Source organism: Chiloscyllium plagiosum, chromosome 3 (genome assembly GCF_004010195.1).
Source record: "Chiloscyllium plagiosum isolate BGI_BamShark_2017 chromosome 3, ASM401019v2, whole genome shotgun sequence".
In the NCBI taxonomy this organism is placed as follows: Eukaryota; Metazoa; Chordata; class Chondrichthyes; order Orectolobiformes; family Hemiscylliidae; genus Chiloscyllium; species Chiloscyllium plagiosum.
In genome coordinates, this window is record NC_057712.1 from 42086478 (window position 1) to 42105293 (window position 18816).

The 18816-nt window shown below is 41.4% G+C and overlaps 1 protein-coding gene across 1 annotated transcript in view; it reads right to left on the reverse strand.

Moving 5' to 3' along the window:
• The window catches only part of col21a1 (collagen, type XXI, alpha 1), a 468143-nt gene that overhangs the window by 348206 nt on the left and 101121 nt on the right, over window positions 1–18816 (reverse strand). Inside the window, exons 9-10 of the mRNA XM_043681233.1 lie at window positions 16181–16264; window positions 11247–11309 (exon numbers count right to left, since the gene is read on the reverse strand). Coding sequence (XP_043537168.1) covers window positions 11247–11309; window positions 16181–16264 — 147 coding nt within the window. The remainder of the gene's footprint in view (window positions 1–11246; window positions 11310–16180; window positions 16265–18816) is intronic.

Genomic DNA, 18816 nt, shown 5'->3' on the forward strand with positions numbered 1-18816 from the left:
CACTCCGGCCTATCACCCTCACCTTAACCTCCTTCCACCTATCGCATTTCCAACGCCCCTCCCCCAAGTCCCTCCTCCCTACCTTTTATCTTAGCCTGCTTGGCACACTTTCCTCATTCCTGAAGAAGGGCTCATGGCCGAAACGTCGATTCTCCTGCTCCTTGGATGCTGCCAGACCTGCTGCGCTTTTCCAGCAACACATTTTCAACACTCATTCTATCAACCAAGCACAACGCGCGCACACACACACACATATCGGTGAATTTGCATTTGCAGATTTGTATTTGCAGATATATCCTCTTTTGTTCAAAAGTACATAATCTGAAATCAGTCAGTCCATGTGACATTTTCTAAATTCCCAGTTTGGAAATAGAACCAGTCTGACTCAAGGTTAGAATACAGACAGACTCTAACACCTCACATCTTTAATGCATTGTCTGGGCTGAGATGTCACCCTTTTATTCACAAAACCTTAAGTTATCTCAGGAATGTGACTTGAGAGAAGTTCTGGGATTTATATAAAAATGAATCGAAATCTGCAACCCAGAAAGTGATTAAAGACTTAACAGCAATCTAGATTTGTTCAACACATTGCATCAGTTGTATGACACTTTGATCTTTTACTATAAATGTTGTGCCCTATCATCCTGCCCTCCTATTTACCTGATGAAGGAGAAGTGCTTCGAAAGCTTGTACGTCCAAATAAACCTGTTGGACTATGTGTGATTTTTAACTTTGTTCATCCCAGTCCAACACGGCACCTCCACATCATTCCTTTTTTATAACTCATCTGTTACTGAAGTACGCCATAGAGTGTTCCCCAAACTCTGGTTTTCAGATTTCAAAGCAAAGACAAAGTTTATTAACAAAACATTCAAATTGTGGAGAATTGCTTTAATACTCCATCCCCACACTCAAACACTCTTGAAAGTCAGAAAAACAGGACAGGAGAGAAGATAGGTTATAAATGTAAACCAGATCCAAAGATATTAAAATCAGTTCATGTGAGTTACCACCTTCTGGAGGTCAATGTCCCATAACAGTTTCCTTCATGAACTGAACCCACTAGATTTTTTTGTTGCTGACATAATGGGTTTTCATGCTGTCCTTTGTCCAGAACTGGATGGAAACAGATGGCTTGTCACCAAGCCCTTTTTGTCAATTTAGCTGAAATGTTTAAACAATGTTGGGAGTTCTGAAGCTTCAGTCAGCCTCAGTCATTTTATGAGTCCAGTACATTTGTCTATTTTTAAAAGAAAACAAAATTCAAACACAAAATAATAGAAGAGAAAGCAGTTTTCTTTGGAACTTATCTTCATATAGTCATAGAGATTACAAAACAGAAACAGACCTTTGGTTCAACTCAGCCATGCCCACCAGGTATCCGAAATTAATCTACTCTCATTTGCTAGCATTTGGTTCATTTCCCTCTAAACCTTTCCTGTTCATATAGGAAGGTGTCTTTTAAATGTTGCAATTGTATCAGCCTTGACAACCTCCTCTGGCAATTTGCTTCATATATGCACCACTCTCTGCGTGAAAAAGTTGCCCCCGGATCCCTTTTAAACTTTTCTCCTCTCATCTTAAAACCATGCCCTCTAGTTTTGGACTCCCCTTCCCTGGAGAAAAGACCTTGGCTATTCACCCTATCCCTGTACCTCATGATTTTATCAACTTCTATAAGGTCACCCCTCAGTCTCTGATGCTGCAGCCCCCTGGTCATGACATGTTTTGGAACAGTAGGGTGACTTTAAACCTAATTGAGAAGACTAACACAGTTATAAATACAGGTTGTATATTTGGTCGACAGTGAATAAAATGGAACATCAGGATAAGGCAAATATTTTTATCACCAAGATCAGGCCAGATGCTATTGTTACAACAATGGGTCATTGCCACAAATTACTTATGGACATATTGATCCTCAAAATAAGATAAGTCTTTTTGAAAAGGATGTATAAGCTAAAAATGGCTGGGAATGCAAATTTTGACAATGTTACTCAGTGAATGTCTGAAAATTACTTTGTGGATTATACTCAGTCCTGAGAGAGATCACGGGCTGAATTTTAGCAGAAATCGGACAAGTTTCAATTTTGACAAGTTACATAAATAGTTTCTTTCAGTGAGCCCTAATGAGATTCTGCATGCGATCTTTCCAAAGGTGACTCATTACCTGTGCACTATGCTCCTACAGTATCCTACTCATTATTACACTTGCTGCAGGTGGTAGTATTCAGCACAACCGTGACCACCTGAGATTCCTGGTCTGGTGCGACTTTAAAGCTTAACTCTCCATCTAGTTAAGTGTTGGCAGTCCAGAGCTGCTTGCATAATTCCTGTCATTTGCTCCAGAGATGTCATAGAGTCATAGAGATGTACAGCATGGAAACAGCCCCTTCGGTCCAACTTGTCCATGCTGACCAGATGTCCCAACCCAATCTAGTCCCACCGGTCAGCACCTGGACCATATCCCTCCAAACCCTTCCTATTCACATACCCATCTTAAATGTTGCAATTGAACCAGCCTCCACCACTTCTGCTGGCAGCTCATCCAACAAATGCACTACCCTCTGTGTGAAACAGTTGCCCCTTAGGTCTCTTTTATATCTTTCCCCTCTCACCCTAAACCTATGCCCTTGTGTTCTAGACTCCCCCACCACAGAGAAAAGACCTTGTCTATTTATCCTTTCCATGCCCCTCATGATTTTATAAACCTCAATAAGGTCACCCCTCAGCCTTTGATGCTCCAGGGAAAACAGCCCTAACTTATTCAACTTCTCCCCATAACTCAAATCCTCCAACCCTTGCAACAACGGGCAACACGGTAGCTCAGTGGTTAGCATTGCTGCCTCACAGCGCCAGGGTCCCAGGTTGGATTCCAGCCGTGGGCGATTGTCTGTGTGGAGTTTGCACATTCTCTCCGTATCTGCGTGGGTTTCCTCCCACATTCCAAAGATGTGCAGGGCAGGCGAATTGGCCATGTGAAATTGTCCATAGTTGTTAGGTGTATTAGTCAGAGGGAAAATGGGTCTGGGTGGGTTAGTCTTTGGAGGTCGGTGTGGACTTGTAGGGCAGAAGGGCATGTTTCCACACTGTAGGTCATCTAATCCAGTCTAATCCTTGTAAACCTTTTCTGAACCCTTTCAGGTTTCGCAACATCCTTCCAATAGGAAGAGCAGAATTGTATGCAATAGTCCAAAAGTGGCCTAACCAATGTCCTGTGCAGCTGCAACATGACCTCCCAACTCGTGTACTCAATACTCTGACCAACAAAGGAAAGCATACCAAACGCCTTCTTTACTATACTATCTAACTGCGACTCTACTTTCAAGCAGCTATGAACCTGCACTCCAACGTCTCTTTGTTCAGAAACACTCACTAGGACATTACCATTAAGTCTATAAGTCCTGCTAAGATTTGCTTTTCCAAAATGCAGCACCCCGCATTTATCTAAATTAAATTCCATCAGCCACTCCTCAGCCCATTGGTTCATCTGATGAAGATCCCAATGTAATCTGAGGTAACCTTCTTCGCTGTCCACTACATCTCCAATTTTGGTGTCATCTACAAACTTACTAATTATACCTGTTAAGCTCACATCCGAATCATTTATACAAATGACAAAAAGCAGTGGACTCAGCACCGATATTGTGGCACTCCACTTGTCACAGGCCTCCAATCTGAAAAACAACCCTCCACCACCAATCTCTGTCTTCTATCTTTGAGTCAGTTCTGTACTCAAATGGCTAGTTCTCCCTGCCTTGCCAACCAGTCTCCCATGGGGAATCTTGTCAAAAGCCTTACTGAAGTCCATATATATCACGTCCACCACTCTGCCCTCATCAATCCTCTTTGTTACTTCTTGAAAAAACTCAATCAAGTTTGTGAGACATGATTTCCCATACACAAAGCCATGTTGGTTTGAAGAAGGGCTCATGCCCGAAACGTCGATTCTCCTGCTCCTTGGATGCTGCCTGACCTGCTGCGCTTTTCCAGCAACACATTTTCAGTGCTTATCACTAATCAGTCCTTACCTTTCCAAATACAGGTGCATCCTGTACCTCAGGATTCCCTCCAACAATCTGCCCACCACTGACGTCAGGCTCACTGGTCTATTGTTCCCTGGCTTGTCCTTACCACCTTTCTTATTTAGTGGCACCACATTAGCCAACCTCCGGTCTTCCGGCACCTCACCTGTGACTATTGATAATACAAATATCTCAGCAAGGGGCCCAGCAATCACTTCCCTAGCTTCCCACACAGTTCTAGGGTACACCTGATCAGGTCCTGGGGATTTATCCACTTTTATGTGTTTCAAGACATCCAGCACTTCCTCCTCTGAAATATGTACATTTTTCAAGATGTCACATCTATTTCCCTACATTCAATATCTTCCATGTCCTTTCCCACAGTGAACACTGATGCAGAATACTTGTTCAGTATCTCCCCCATCTCCTGCGGCTCCTGCCTTGCTGATCTTTTGTCAGTCAGAGGAACATTGAAAGCCCACTTTGCTGAATAAACCTGGAGGTCCTGGTGGATGAGGACTGTGTGGGTTAGCTACCCATGGAGCATGCTCTGAAATGTTGGTGACTGGTGTCCAAGATGGAGGGCTGGAGGAGCAAGTGGTGAGCTAAATTCATCAGGTTGTCCTCTGGTTTTCATGTAGGGAATTGTCACCATGTAGTTTCTTTCCAGCGGATGAGAGAGTGAGAAACTGCATATCGGCGAGGGGAAATTAGCTAATAATGAAAGGTTACTACATGCTAATGCATGTAAATCACAGTCTTACCACTCACTAACAAGAAGCTTATCTTGTTGTTCAACACTTGAGTGAAAATCGAAATTGTTTGCTATCAAAATTAGGAATCTCCCTATACCAATTTCACATGATTTTCCAAACTTTCTTGTCAATGTTCACATCATTCGGGAGCTGGGAAAATTTAGCCCACAGCAATGTTGCATCTGAGGATATCAGGGAACTTCAAGCAGAGACACTTCAAAGGAAGAGATGCAATGTTAAAATGGAATTACAATTTCCTGTGGTTGCAGAGCAAATGAGGCTGATTTTCCACATCAGCAGAAACTCTCCTGTGATCTATAGACCAGACTATCGACCTGATGTGAGATAAAAGAAAGCAGTTCTGGATGAAAAGCAATTTTGTGTTTTTTACTACCAGGAACACACAAGTGAGGTAATTGAAAACCTGACTGCCATTTGGGTCTTGGTCGATTAAACTGCTGTTCTAGCAGTACAGGGCTGTAAAGGTCATAGCTTAAGAATATTCACAACATACTCCTGCAAGTTAAACAAAGAAAAACTTTATTGCTGATTGCTGGAAGCAAACTACAAGTCAGCAAAGTCACTGACAAAAAGAAAACAGGACAACTCCTTCAGCTAACTTGCAGAACCAGACCAACAATTCAGCTGACAAATTAAGCACTATTAGAACCAGGTGAAAGTGAGGACTACAGGTGCTGGAGTCGAAAAGTGTGACCCTGGAAAAGCACAGCAAGTCAGGCAGCACCCAAGGAGGAGAGTCAACGTTTCGGGATTTATCGCACAACCCCCTTCCACTTCCACATTCCTGATGAAGGGCTTATGCCCGAAATGTCGACTTTCCTGCTCCTTGAATGCTGCTGACCTGTTGTGATTTTCCAGCTCCACACTTTTTGACACAACTAGAACCACTAAACTTAACAGCTGCAATCATCAAGTCCTCACAAACAAATCTTTTTATAACTATTGTGATTCCTCATTTCTAATCAGTTTGTATGTTTCTTGCATTCTATTAATTTTGTTCGCAATTTAGTAACTCATAAACTCACTCTTTCCTTAATCCAAGGAAACCTGTTTAAATTGGCTCCTTTTCAATCATATATTGGAACTGGGAATGTATCCAGAAGGGATAGTTAACATTTTGAGATCAACTGAGGCAAAGAGAGGTTGAAAAAAGAGAAGCCAATTCCTCCCTGCTTATCCAAGAGTATAATGATTCTAGGATGGGGGGGGGGGGGGAGAGAGAGAGGTGTTCTGTCTAGAATCATAAATTGGAATCCTTGTCCATGGACTAATCGCAACACTTCTGATGTAGCTTTTAAAAATGTTGGCAGAAGATCCCAGGGGATGAGATAAGCTGAAAGTAATGAAATTTTGAACTTCTACTATAGCACAATTAAAAATGACAATGCATTGAGAGCGCATTTGTGAAAGGAAGCCGTTACCAGCCTCAAATTAAAGACACTCCCTCATCACTATAGATATGGCATGAACCTAGCAACATTACGTACAATGTGGCAAATCATGGAAGATTCACATGTCCCAAGTGACCACATGTGCAGGAGTACTTCTATTTGCAACTACTGGCTACCCGCATTTCAGAGCTGGAGCTGCAGGTGAATTCACTGTGAAGCATCAATGATATTGAATATGTGTGGACAGCACATTCAGTAAGGTGGTCACAATGAAGTGAAGACTGAACAGGGGAAAAGGGCATAGGTGGCGTCCAGACAGTAGAGAAAGGCAGGTAGTGCAGGAACCCCTTTTTGCCATTTTCTCTTTCTCGCAGATATACTGCTTTGGATGCTGTTAGGAGAAATGACTGTGCAGTGGAAAGCAGTGGAAGCCAAATTCATGGGTGGGTCTGCTGCACCGGAGGGGAGAAAGAAGAATGGTAGTGTTGTAGTGGTAAGGTACTCAACTGTAAAGGGAACAGACAGCTGTTTCTGCAACTGCAAAAGAGACTACAGGATGGTAAGTTGCTTCCCCGGTGCCAGACTCAGGATGTCACTGAACAGCTGCAAGGAATTCTGAAAGAGGACGGCAAATAGGCATACTTGTACCAATGAAGTAGGTAGAAAAAGGGTTGAGGTCCTGAAACACAATTTAGGCAGCTAGAAAGTTGAGCAAAACTGGGACTGAAAAGGTAGCAATCTTTGGATTATTTCTGGTTCCACATGCCACTGAGTACAGAAATAGGTTAGTCCAGGTGAATGCGTGGCTGCAGAGATGTTGCAGGAGGGAGGGTTTTAGATTTCTGGAATATTTGGAATGTTTTTGGGCAGTGGGACCTGTACAAGCAGCCATGAGATGCAAACTAGACCAGTCTGTAAACTAGATGCCTGTCCCTGCATGCAAACTATTCTTGCACCTCAAGGTACAATATTAAAGCAGTGATGTGTATTTTAAAAGGACCAGACATGTGCTATGACGTGGTAGGAGCGTTTGAGGAATGCAGAGTGCTTGTGTTTGCTACCAATGGACTGTGCTTTGAGATCTGGACGTCTGGGGAGCAAGCGTTGAGCTAAAGTTACCAGGTACCAGTTCACACTTTCATGTTCAGAATTCTCAGTCTAGTTTCCACTTGGCAGGCAGTATGATGGAAAGCTGCATGTTAATGAGGCAAGGTTCATGTTAATGAATGTGGTAACAAGCAATAATCCCTGTTAATTATCATCTTGCCACTCCTTAGGAAGAATCTCATCTCAACATTCAGAACTATGTTGGAAAATGCAACTTGTTGCTTCCAACATTGAGAAAGGCTTTGCTTATCTTTCCACACAATTCTCCCAAATTTCTCACCATAATCCATGTAATTCATGGATTGCACTCATTGTATTCTAGGAAAGCATGTACATGTATAAGTTGAATTTTTAACAGTTTCAGAAGGAAACATATTATAAGAATCATACAGAATGCAAACAGACTCTTCAGTCCAACTCATCCACGCAGACCAGACATCCCAATCTGAATTAGCCCCATTTGCCAGCACTGGGCCCATATCATCTATTCCCTTCCTATTCATATACTCATCCAGATTCATTTTAATGTTGTCATTGTACCCACCTCCACCACTTCCTCTGGCAGTTTATTCCATACACAAACCACCTCTGGATGAAAAAGTTACTCCTCAGGTCCTTTTTAAATCTTTCCCCTCTCACCTTAAATCTAAGCACTCTAGTTTTGGACTCCCTGCATACAAACTACTCCAATCAATCCCTGCAAGCTCCTGTCTAATTCCATCAAAATTCACCTTGCTCCAATTTAGAACTTGAACCTGTGGACCAGTTTTGTTCCTCTCCATAACTATTTAAAAATTAATAGAACTATGGTCACTGGTCCCAAATTGCTCCTCCATGTCACCTCAGTCAACTGTTCCGCCCTATTTCCCAAGAGTAGGTTGAGTTTTGCCCCATCCCAAGTAGGATCCTCTGTATACTGTTTGAGGAAACTTTCCTGAATGCAATTAACAAATTCCACCCCATCCAAGCCCTTAACGCTACAGCAGTCCCTGTTTATGTTAGGAATATTAAAATCCCCTACTATAATAACCCTATTGCTCCTGCAAGTCTCCCCAGTCTTCCTGCACATTTTTTCTTCTAATTCCTGTTGACTATTTGGGGGCCTATAGTGCAACTCCAGTAACATCACCACCTCCTTCTTATTTCTTGGCTCCACCTGCAAAGCCTCACCAGATGACTCTTCAGTTATTTCATCTCTGATTACTGCTGTGATAGTTGCCTTAATCAAAAGTGCAACTCCCCCTTTTTCTACCACCTCTGTCCTGTCTAAAGCACCTGTACCCTGGCACATTAAGCAGCTAGTCCTGTCCCTCCCTTAGCCATGTTTCTTTTGTGTCTATAATATCCCAATCCCATGCACCTTTCCATGCCCTGAGTTCATCAGCCTTGCCTGTCAGCCTTCTTGCATTGAAATAGACGCAATTTTATCCAACAGGAATTCCTTGCTCCCTGTTGTGTTGCAGCCTCACCTGTCTCTTCACTTTAATATTTCTAATTACTGTATCTCCTTCCAGCCTCGCACTTGCCTCCCTGCTGTTGAGGATTCCACCCCGCTGCCAATCTAGTTTAAACCTTCCCTTATAGCACTAGCAAACCTTGCCGCCAACATATCGGTCCCCCTCCAGTTCAAGTGCAAACTGTCCCTCTTGAACTGGTCACATCTGTACCAGAAAAGATCCCAATGATCTAAAAATCTGAATTCCTGACGGTGTATCAATTCTTTAGCCATGTATTCATCTGCCATAACCTCCTATTCTTACCCTCACTAACACATGGCACTGGAAGTAATCCGAAGATTGTCACCAATGAGGTCCTGGTTTTTAACATTTTTCCTATCTCTCTACAACCATTCTGCAGGACCTCACCTCTATTTCTACCTATGTCATTTGTGCCAATGTGCACAATGACTTCTGGTTGCTCACCCTCTCCCTTGAGAATATTCAGCAACCACTCCCAGATATCCTGGACCCTGGTACCTTGGAGGCATCACACCATCCTGGATTCCCATTTTCGGCCACAGAATCACCTCTCTGTCCCCCTAACTATCGAGTTTTCTATCACTAAATTCTTGTTTAACTTTACCTTTCCCGCTGTGTCCCAAAGCCAGTCATAGCTCCACCAACATGGCTACTGCTGCTTTCCCCTAAACAGTCAGCCACCCCACCCAACAGTATCCAAAACGGTATATTCGTTTTCGAGAGTAATGGCCACAGGGGATTTCTGCATTGTCTGCATTAGAGGCAAGCAACAGGGTAGAAGTGTTAAATGAATACTTATATCTGTATTTACCTATAAGACAAACCCTACCAGGACACAGTGACTGAAGAGGAAACCCAGTCATTAGGAGGACCAAAATTGATATTTGATAAGCTGGCATCACTTAAAGTTGTTAAAGCACAACAATCTGATGATTTGCATCCAAGGATACTGAAGGAAGTGAGACTGGAAATTACAAAGACTCTGGCAATCAATCTTCCCTGGATGGTGGCAGAGGATTTGAAAATTGCAAACTTCGTGAGAATATGGGCCTCTAGGAGGTAGGACAAAATGGATAAAGGAGCTGCATAAAATGGCTTCTGCAAAGTGCACAAAAGCATTGTTAAATTAGATTTCTCTGAACCAGGCAAAAACAAGAAACCGCAGAATGATGTTTCCCCATGCGTACGTGACTATCTATAGTTAAAGCTTTTAAGAAGTAGATGGATAAGATGAGGAAATACTAACCACATTTGCAAGCTGCAAGTCCTCGTAGAGGAAATACTAAACCACATTTTGCAAGTTGTGAAAAGGTGACATAAGCCATTACAACTTAATCAATATCATTGGTTCAAGCTACTACCCATGAAGTGATTATAATTACTGATTTGTTGTAACCATGCGATCATGCTCCATGTTTGAGGATGATTAATGTATATAAACCTTACACAAACTCTGTAAGGTTGTTGAATTCTTTTGATTGCCAAAAAGTTTTCCTACTTCTGAGCAAATCAGAGTCTGCCAACCCAGCGCTGTAACATACAATAAACGATTGTTTGCATGTTAGACAAAACGTTTACAGGTGCGTTAAGAGAGATCTGATCAGCGTAGATAGGGAGAATCTGTTTTTACCTGCAAACCGACCAAGAGCTAGAGGGCACAATTTAAAAATGTTTTGCAAAAGAATCGAATGCAACGTGAGAATCAACCTTTTCACACAGTGTAATTAGGATATGGGAAGTATTGCCTGGAGGCATATTCAACTGAGGTATTCAAGAGGGTATTAGATGATTATTTAGAAGGCAACAGTATGTAGAGTTACACGAAAAGTCATAGATTAGCATGACATTAAAATTACTCAAAAAGCTAGAACAGACACTATGGGCTGATCAGCTTCCTTCTGAAATGTAAGAAGTCTGCGATTCTGTATCCCTTGTCACCTGAACCATATCAATCTCTCTTGTGGAAATCAAATAAATACTTCGTGAAATAAGGCCATATATAAAACAGTACGTTGCATTATATCACAGCTAATTAAATATATCAAGTCATTTATGGTCAGCTTGTACAAACCTAGAACCCTTGCTGAGGTCCACAGCTACTCAAACATATGTTCAGTCCTGGGTTGCATGGCACTGACATTTAACTTAACAGGCAGCATAAGTTTCCAAGCTGCCTGCATTATTTTGAATGGGAGCAGGTTAATTGTGATTAGTGTTATTCAATTTTCCACCACTTGATTTTTTAAGAATATCTTTACTCAAAAGTAATTAAAAATAAACTATGTAAAGTGGTTAAAATACAGTTAAGTATGACATGAGTAATCTTATGGAATATGATTGGAAACAAAAATAATAGGGGGAGGGCTGGGATTTTCTGATCCAATTAAAACATCAATCTCAGAAGAATTATGTTTCATAAAAAACCACAACAATTTTCTTCAAATGAGTAAACCATTTAGTACTCACAGGCTTACCATCTGCACCAGGTCTTCCGGCATCGCCTTGTTCCCCAGATACTCCACGTTCTCCCTTTGGAAAACAAAATTAAAAATTAAAGTGAGCATTGTCTAAGCTGGTTTCTAATCCCCTCAAACTGACTCCTCTCAGTTGTATTGTTTCATATAATGCTGCTGCAAATTCAGCTGTTGTGAGCTGAGAAATAAATGCTATTTGATGTTTAAGTACAGTGACGATTGAAAAGTAAAATGCAACTTAACATATAGGATACAAAACAATTTTTTTAAATGCACTTTAATCATTTGCATGCTGTAATTAAATATATAGATCACACAGAACTAATCTCACAAACCAGAACATCACACAAATAGAAAAAAAAAGTTTGAAGTCAACTGTGCCCATAAGCACAATTATTGCATCAGTTTCTTTTAGTAAAATCTTTGTCAAAAAATGTAACTGCTTTTTTCACTTTACACAAATAATACATTAAAACAGAATACTCAGCAAACTAAGGACAGAATACCACATCTGAAACGTTACCAAACATTTAACGTTTAATCCTTTCAGGATCTGGAATTTGTTTTTACAGCAATGTTATCCTGACAACCTAGATTCATATGAGTCTAAGGGATCTGCCTTATGGCTTGATGTATGTGCACAAATGTAAAAATGTGCCAACTTTATTTTTACGGTCAGCCTGACTGTTATGAGCATTGCATTCAAGAAACTGAATTAAAAATAATGAATATTTTCTAACATTCACAATAACCTGTAACAACAATCGCAATCAAAATTTATTGGTATGTAATATTATTTGGAAAAAAAACCTAAACATTAAGAATTTCTATAGCGCTTCCCCAGCAGAGTTATAGAAATGGATGAGTAGCGCTCCAAGGAAAGCAGCTGCCATAAGTTGAGAGTATAGTTTTAATTATGCCTTGAACTGGTTATCTCCCTGTTTCTTTCTGAATGGATTTTCCAACGATCCAGGAATTTTAAAATAGGAACAGGAACGGGCAATTCAACCACTCTGCTGGATTCTACCATTAACTGCATTGTGATTGATTTATTTCCCCATCTTTAATCTATCTCACTGGATACCCCAACCCAAATCATTGGTCTTAGTTTTGAGTGAGATTCATCTTTTTACTACTGTTTGTTGAAATCATGGGCCTGAATTTTCCAAAGAGTTGCAATCTTATGCAGCTTGTAACTTCACTCCTTTTTATGTGCCAAGTGGTTAGAGGGTTGAAGTGTCAGGCAATGAGTGATAGGTATTTTTGGTGCCAAGTGAGTAGCATGCCAGGAAGTAGGGTGTCAAATATGTATCTGCCACCTCTGTAGGGTATGTCATGCCAATGGGATAAGACACATCCAGGGATAATGATGGTGAGGTCTAGATCATTGTATACAAGATACGTTCCTAGGAATGTGACATTGTCAGTTTATTGCTTGACTAATCTGTAACAGGGGAAGTACTGGATTCAAGTCAAGTCCCATGAACATTTGCCGGGGCCTCTGCATTACTAGTTTAGTGACAATAGCACCACCCAAGTCACTCATATGGGTTATTTTGAGTCATAAGAGAATATAAGGGCATGCAGAGAGCAAGGGGTGGAATGGAGTGATGATTTGAGAATCCAATACATGTATAGATCTCGTTATAGGCTGATATTCCTGGGGAACAGAAGTGAACTGTCTACCCTAACCACTTCGCACCCTGTCGCATTCAATGTAAGACTTCCCTTGGCATATTGTTAATATTGCAACATGTTACTATCATTTGATTTGATTTATTGTCACGTGTGCCTATTGTAAGGCTTTGTTTGAAAGCACTATAGACAGATCATAGTAAGCAAGGACAGGCAGACCAAAGGGTGAAAACAAAACTTGGACACAGTAAGGCATACAGGTTATACCGCACAGGACGTGCGCTGGGCAAGATCAACATTTCAAGATCAGCAATATCTTAAGTTAGAGAGTCTATTCATCAGTCTAATAACAGCAGCAAAGAAGCTGTTCTTGAACATGCTGGGTGCATGTGTTCAAGCTTCTGTATCTTCTGCCCAACGGAAGAGATTGTAGGAGAGCATTATGGGGAGGAATGGGTTTTTGATGATGTTGGCGGCCCTTCCATGGCAACGAGACATGTAAATGGAGTCCATGGATGGGAGGTTGGCTTCCTTGATGGTCTGGGCTGTGCACACAACCTTCTGTAGTTTCTTACCGTCCTGGGCAGAGCAGTTGCCATACTAGGCCATTATGCAGCTGGACAGTATGTTTTCAGTGGTGCATCTGGAAAAGTTGGTGAGGGTCCTTACGGACATGCCAAATTTCCTGAGCCACCTGAGGAAGAAGAGGCATTGTTGTGCCTTCTTGACCATCGCAGCTATGTGGGAAGTCCAGGACAGCTTTTTGATTATCAGCACTGCTAGCAACTTGACACTCTCAACTGTCTCAATCTCCTTTCCGTTAATGTAAGTGGGCGTATGTTCTCTTCCTTTCTGTCTGAAGTCAATGATGAGTTCTTTAGTTTTGCCGACATTGAGAGGTTGTTCTCATTGCACCATGTCACTAAGCCCTCCATCTCCTTTCTGTATGCTGATTCATCATCGTTTGATGTCTGTCCTACCATAGTGGAGGTGTCAGCAAACCTGTAGATGGCGTTCATTTAGAATTTGGCTACACAGTTGTGGGTAAACAGGGAGTACAGTAGGGGGCTGAGAACACATCGTGGGGTGGGGGGGGGAGGGGGGGTTGCTCCAGTGTTGAGTGTTTTCATGGAGGAGGTGCAGTTGCCTATCTTCACTGATTGCAGTCTGTGGATCAGGAAGCTGAGGATCCAGTTTTGGAGGGCAGAGCCAAGACCTAGGTTTTGGAGGTTTGAGATCAGTCTTGAGGGAATAATGCTGTTGAAAGTGGAGTTTTAGTCAATGAGAAGGAGTCTGATGTAGGTGTCCTTGTTGTCCAGATATTCTTGGGATGAGTACAGGGCTTGGGAAATGGCATCTGCTGTGGACCACATTGGTAGGCAAATTGCAGGGGATTGAGGCAAGCTGGGAGACTGGAGTTGATGTGGGCTATGACCAACCTCTCACAGCACTTCATGACTATAGAGGTCAGAGCCACTGAGCTGTAGTCATTCAGGCCCATTGCTTGTGCTTTCTTAGGTACTGGGATGACAGTGTTCACTTGTGTCCTTTAGGAAAGAAAACTGCCATCCTTATCTGGTCTAGCCTACATGTGACCCCAGATCTACAACAAAGAGGTTGACTCTTAACTGTCCTCTGGGCATGACATTTGCATGTTGAGTAGGCTACTTCATATGAACTAGGAGAAAGTGAGGACTGCAGATGCTGGAGATCAGAGCTTAAAAATGTGTTGCTGGAAAAGTGCAGCAGGTCAGGCAGCATCAAAGGAGCAGGAGAATCGATGTTTCGGGCATAAGCCCTTCTTCAGGCTTATGCCCGAAACATCGATTCTCCTGCTCCTTTGATGCTGCCTGACCTGCTGCACTTTTCCAGCAACACATTTTTAAGCTACTTCATATGAACCTCTTTAATAGCCACCTACATAATTGGGAGTAGAATGAGTTGATGGGGAGTATATTTAGTTTTGCTTCACCCCAATCTTGCTGTTCAGTGGTAGGAGATTTGGTTAAAGTTGAGGCCCATGTTTGTTTTTGACATCATATGTGTAGTTTGTAACTTTTTCTTACTCATTCATGGGATGAAAACATCATTGGCTAGACCAGCACTCATGGCCCATTTTAATTGCCCAGAGGACAGTTTAGAGTCAACCACATAGTTGTGGATCTGAAGTCACATGTAGTCCAGACCAGGTAAGGATGGCAGCTTCCTTTCCTAAAGGACATTAGTGAACCAGATGGGTTTTCTCTTTTTCCTGACAATCCATTCATGGTCATCATCAGACTCTTAATTCCAGATTTTTATTGATTTTCCAATTTTACCATCTGCTGTGGCAGGATTCGAACCCAGGTCCCTAGGACATCACCTGGGTCTCTGGATTAATAGTCCAGCAATATTACCACTAGCCTATTACCAATGGACATCCCATTGGCAGGACAGACCCAACAAGAGGTGGTAAATTGCAAATGAGTTGTCCTGGGAGTCTCAATGTCATGGATAGCATGTTTAGTGAAGTGGTCACACCACAGGTGAGGATTACACAGGCAGAAAGGGAATGCGTAACCATCAGACAAGTAAAAGACTCCAGAAAGGAAGTGCAGGAGTTCCCTGTGGTCATTCCCCTCTCAAACAGATTTACCACTTTAGATACTGTTAGGGGAGATGATCTCTCAGGGGAAAACAGCATTAGCCAAGTTCATGGCAGCATGAGTGGATGTGCTGCACAGAGGTGAGGAAAGCAAGTGATAAGCCTATAATAGTAGGGGATTCAATAGTAAAGGGTACTGGTAGGTGCTCCTATGGCTGCAGGCTCGAAACCAGGATGGTATGTTGCCTCCTGATGACAGGGTTAGGGATATTATGGAGTGGCTACAGGACATTCTGGAACGGGAGGGTGGATAACCAGTTGTCATGGTACACATAGGTACAAATTACATAGATAAACAAAGCACTGAGAACCTGAATGCTGTATATAGGAAGTTGGGAGATAAATTAAAATGCAGGATGTTCAATGTAACATTAATTTTTACTAATTAATAAACTCTTACTGGCTGACAGTTTTAGATAGGAAAATAATAAATTAGGTTTGTCCTTCACGATTAATATTGATCAACTATTCAAGATTGACCTTGTTTTTAAAAAGGCAATTAATTTCTGTTTTCTGTAGTCCAAGAGTCCATTAATCACTGCATTTGCCAAATAACTGTCAATTAACTTAAGTTCACTTAATCAAGTCATAAGTACCTTTTCTGATAAACTCTTTTATACTACAGCCTCTTAGAAATAAAATCATACCTTTAGACCTCGAGGGCCAGCTGGTCCTGGAGCACATGTACAAGGGGGTGGTGTGGACATAACGTCATCAAGACTACTGTCACACTAAATGGAGAAAACAAACAGTTCATCATCCTATGCTTGGATGATGTAAGGTAAGGGTAATTGGACAATATTTGGCTGATCCATCAAGTGATTGTTTTCTCCCTCAATCTCTAATATTTGATATTTCAAAAATGAAACTTACATAATGCCAAAAAGAAAAGATGGTATGAGCACAAAGTCTTAAACAACATTAGTCAGGCCACTTTCATTGTATACTTATGTCTGGATTTTAGCCATTGAGTGTTATAATAATTGGAAATGGCACATGTAAATAACATTCCTAAAAATTTTGATATCTTGGTAACATTTTCCAATATTAAACTAATTTTGTATTATAAACTTTATCAATATTAAAGAGGCATCAATTTCAGAATTGTGATATATTAAACTGCATTTTGTATCAAAATAAAAGTCACTGAAATCACATCTACTGCACTATTAAATAGATATGACATATTCAACATGCAAAAATAAAGGTTAAGTGCCAAGTTACAATATAAACAATAGAGGTATCAATCTAATATTACAAAAGAGTTTCTGCCCAATTACACAGAGAAATGGAAATGACTGTAAATATCTCTATGCAAATAATGGATGCAATTTCTCTGAACCATGAAACATTTGCTGAGAAGCAGGTGTATTTTTAGTGGTGGTCATAATTAAGATGTGGAGATGCCAGTGCTGGACAGGAGTGGACAAAGTCAGAAGTCACATGATACAAGTTTATAGTCCAACAGTTTTATTTGAAACCACAAGGTTTCAGAGTGCTGCTCCATCGTCTGCTCCTTCACCTGACAAAGGGGTAGCGCTCTGAAAGCTTGTGAAAGTTTGTTTTCTCCATTTAGTGTGACAGTAGTCTTGATGACGTTATGTCCACACCACCCCCTTGTACACGCTCTGAAAGCTTGGACTTTAATCTTGTGTCGTGTGACTTCTGACTTCTTAAATTTTAGTTAATTCCTCACAACTGTTGGTTCAAAATCTTCAGTTAATGATTACAAGGCTATGACACAATTTTTATGAACTTCAGTGGTACAATTAGTCCATACAACTAATGCAGAATGGGATTCTAGCCAGTGGGCAGTCTGTTTTACACTGTTCCTAACACTTTTTTTCCATTGATCCATACTGGAATAAATTGATTTCTCCTCCCTTCCAAGTCCTGTGGAAATTCTTATTTTGGGATACCACAAATGGTAGGAACTAGGTTTGGAAATCACCACCCCCTTTGCATTGTTCCAGTAAGTCCTGGTCTGTCTACGTTCTGCCAACTACAGCCTGGATCTTACATCTCTGTTATAGACAGAGGGGAAAGGTGATTAAATTCTTTCACCTTTCTCTTCTTCTGGCCGTAAGCAGATATGCTTTTATAATTCTTCTTACTTCCTATGCCACACAGATTTCTAGTGGCTCGTTGAATCAACCACTGTCTTAAAAATTCACAGCAACTGTAACTGTCAGCAGGGTCGGATTGCCATCTATTCCTTCCAAGCACCAGTTCTATTCCAGTGGGTTATTTAGTTCAGTTACCATAGCCCAGGACATCCTTCATCTGTGCTTACATTCACTCTGAGAGTTGTGGATAATAATGGTGAGGTCAGTGGATATAGGGTCTGGTCAGTTTCCTTTGCCTTCCTGAGGTAACTTCAACTGCTGCTTCTCCCTCTGAAGGCTGGAAAGCAATCACTGGAGGTTGTTGTTCATGCTGCACTTGCTGACAACATCTAACTACTCTCTCCTTCAATGCTGTCTTTGCATGACAAGCAAAGCCACAAGGAACCCAATGGCTGTCATGCCCATTTCAAATATTTGAGCCCACAACCTGTGGCAGATATTGGAAACAGAACAGTATTTCAGTAACAGTATCCCTGAGTCCTCACATCAAACGCAATGAAGTAGCACATTATGCCCTAACACACTGCCATGAATACTTTGTAAAGAAGCCAATGTCATGCCTTAACAAGGTTTGAAGCATGAAACCTTATCCAGATGCATATTTCAGAACTAAAGTATTAATGTTTCATTGGCGGAGTGAAATCCTGCCATTAACCCACTATGCTAGCCCTCCTCCAAAAAAACCTGAATGTCACTGACCATGTCCTGATATACCAACAGTGCAGTGGTGAATGTGGCAGCTCCAAAACATTGCCTTCCACTGTCAAGAATGAAATGTGATTCAAAAATGGCGAACACAGGTGAGAATTCCAAACTAGTGCTTGATGTGATTTGTTGATCTGACCTAACAAGGAGGCAATTAGTGCAAACAAGGTAATAGTCATGGTTCCTTGAGACCATAATTTTTAATGTTTATTCTTGGAAAAGAATGACCTGCCAATGAATTGCAATTTTGATGCCAGATGGTCACATTCCTGAATCAGTGGATGCATGATCAATGCAATTGCTCCTAGCAGGACCTCAGTTTCAAATAATTATTCTCTACCCCAAGGAGAAAAGCTGTAACTTACTTTTTTTTAGATTAGATTACTTACAGTGTGGAAACAGGCCCTTCGGCCCAACAAGTTCACACCGACCCGCCGAAGCGTAACCCACCC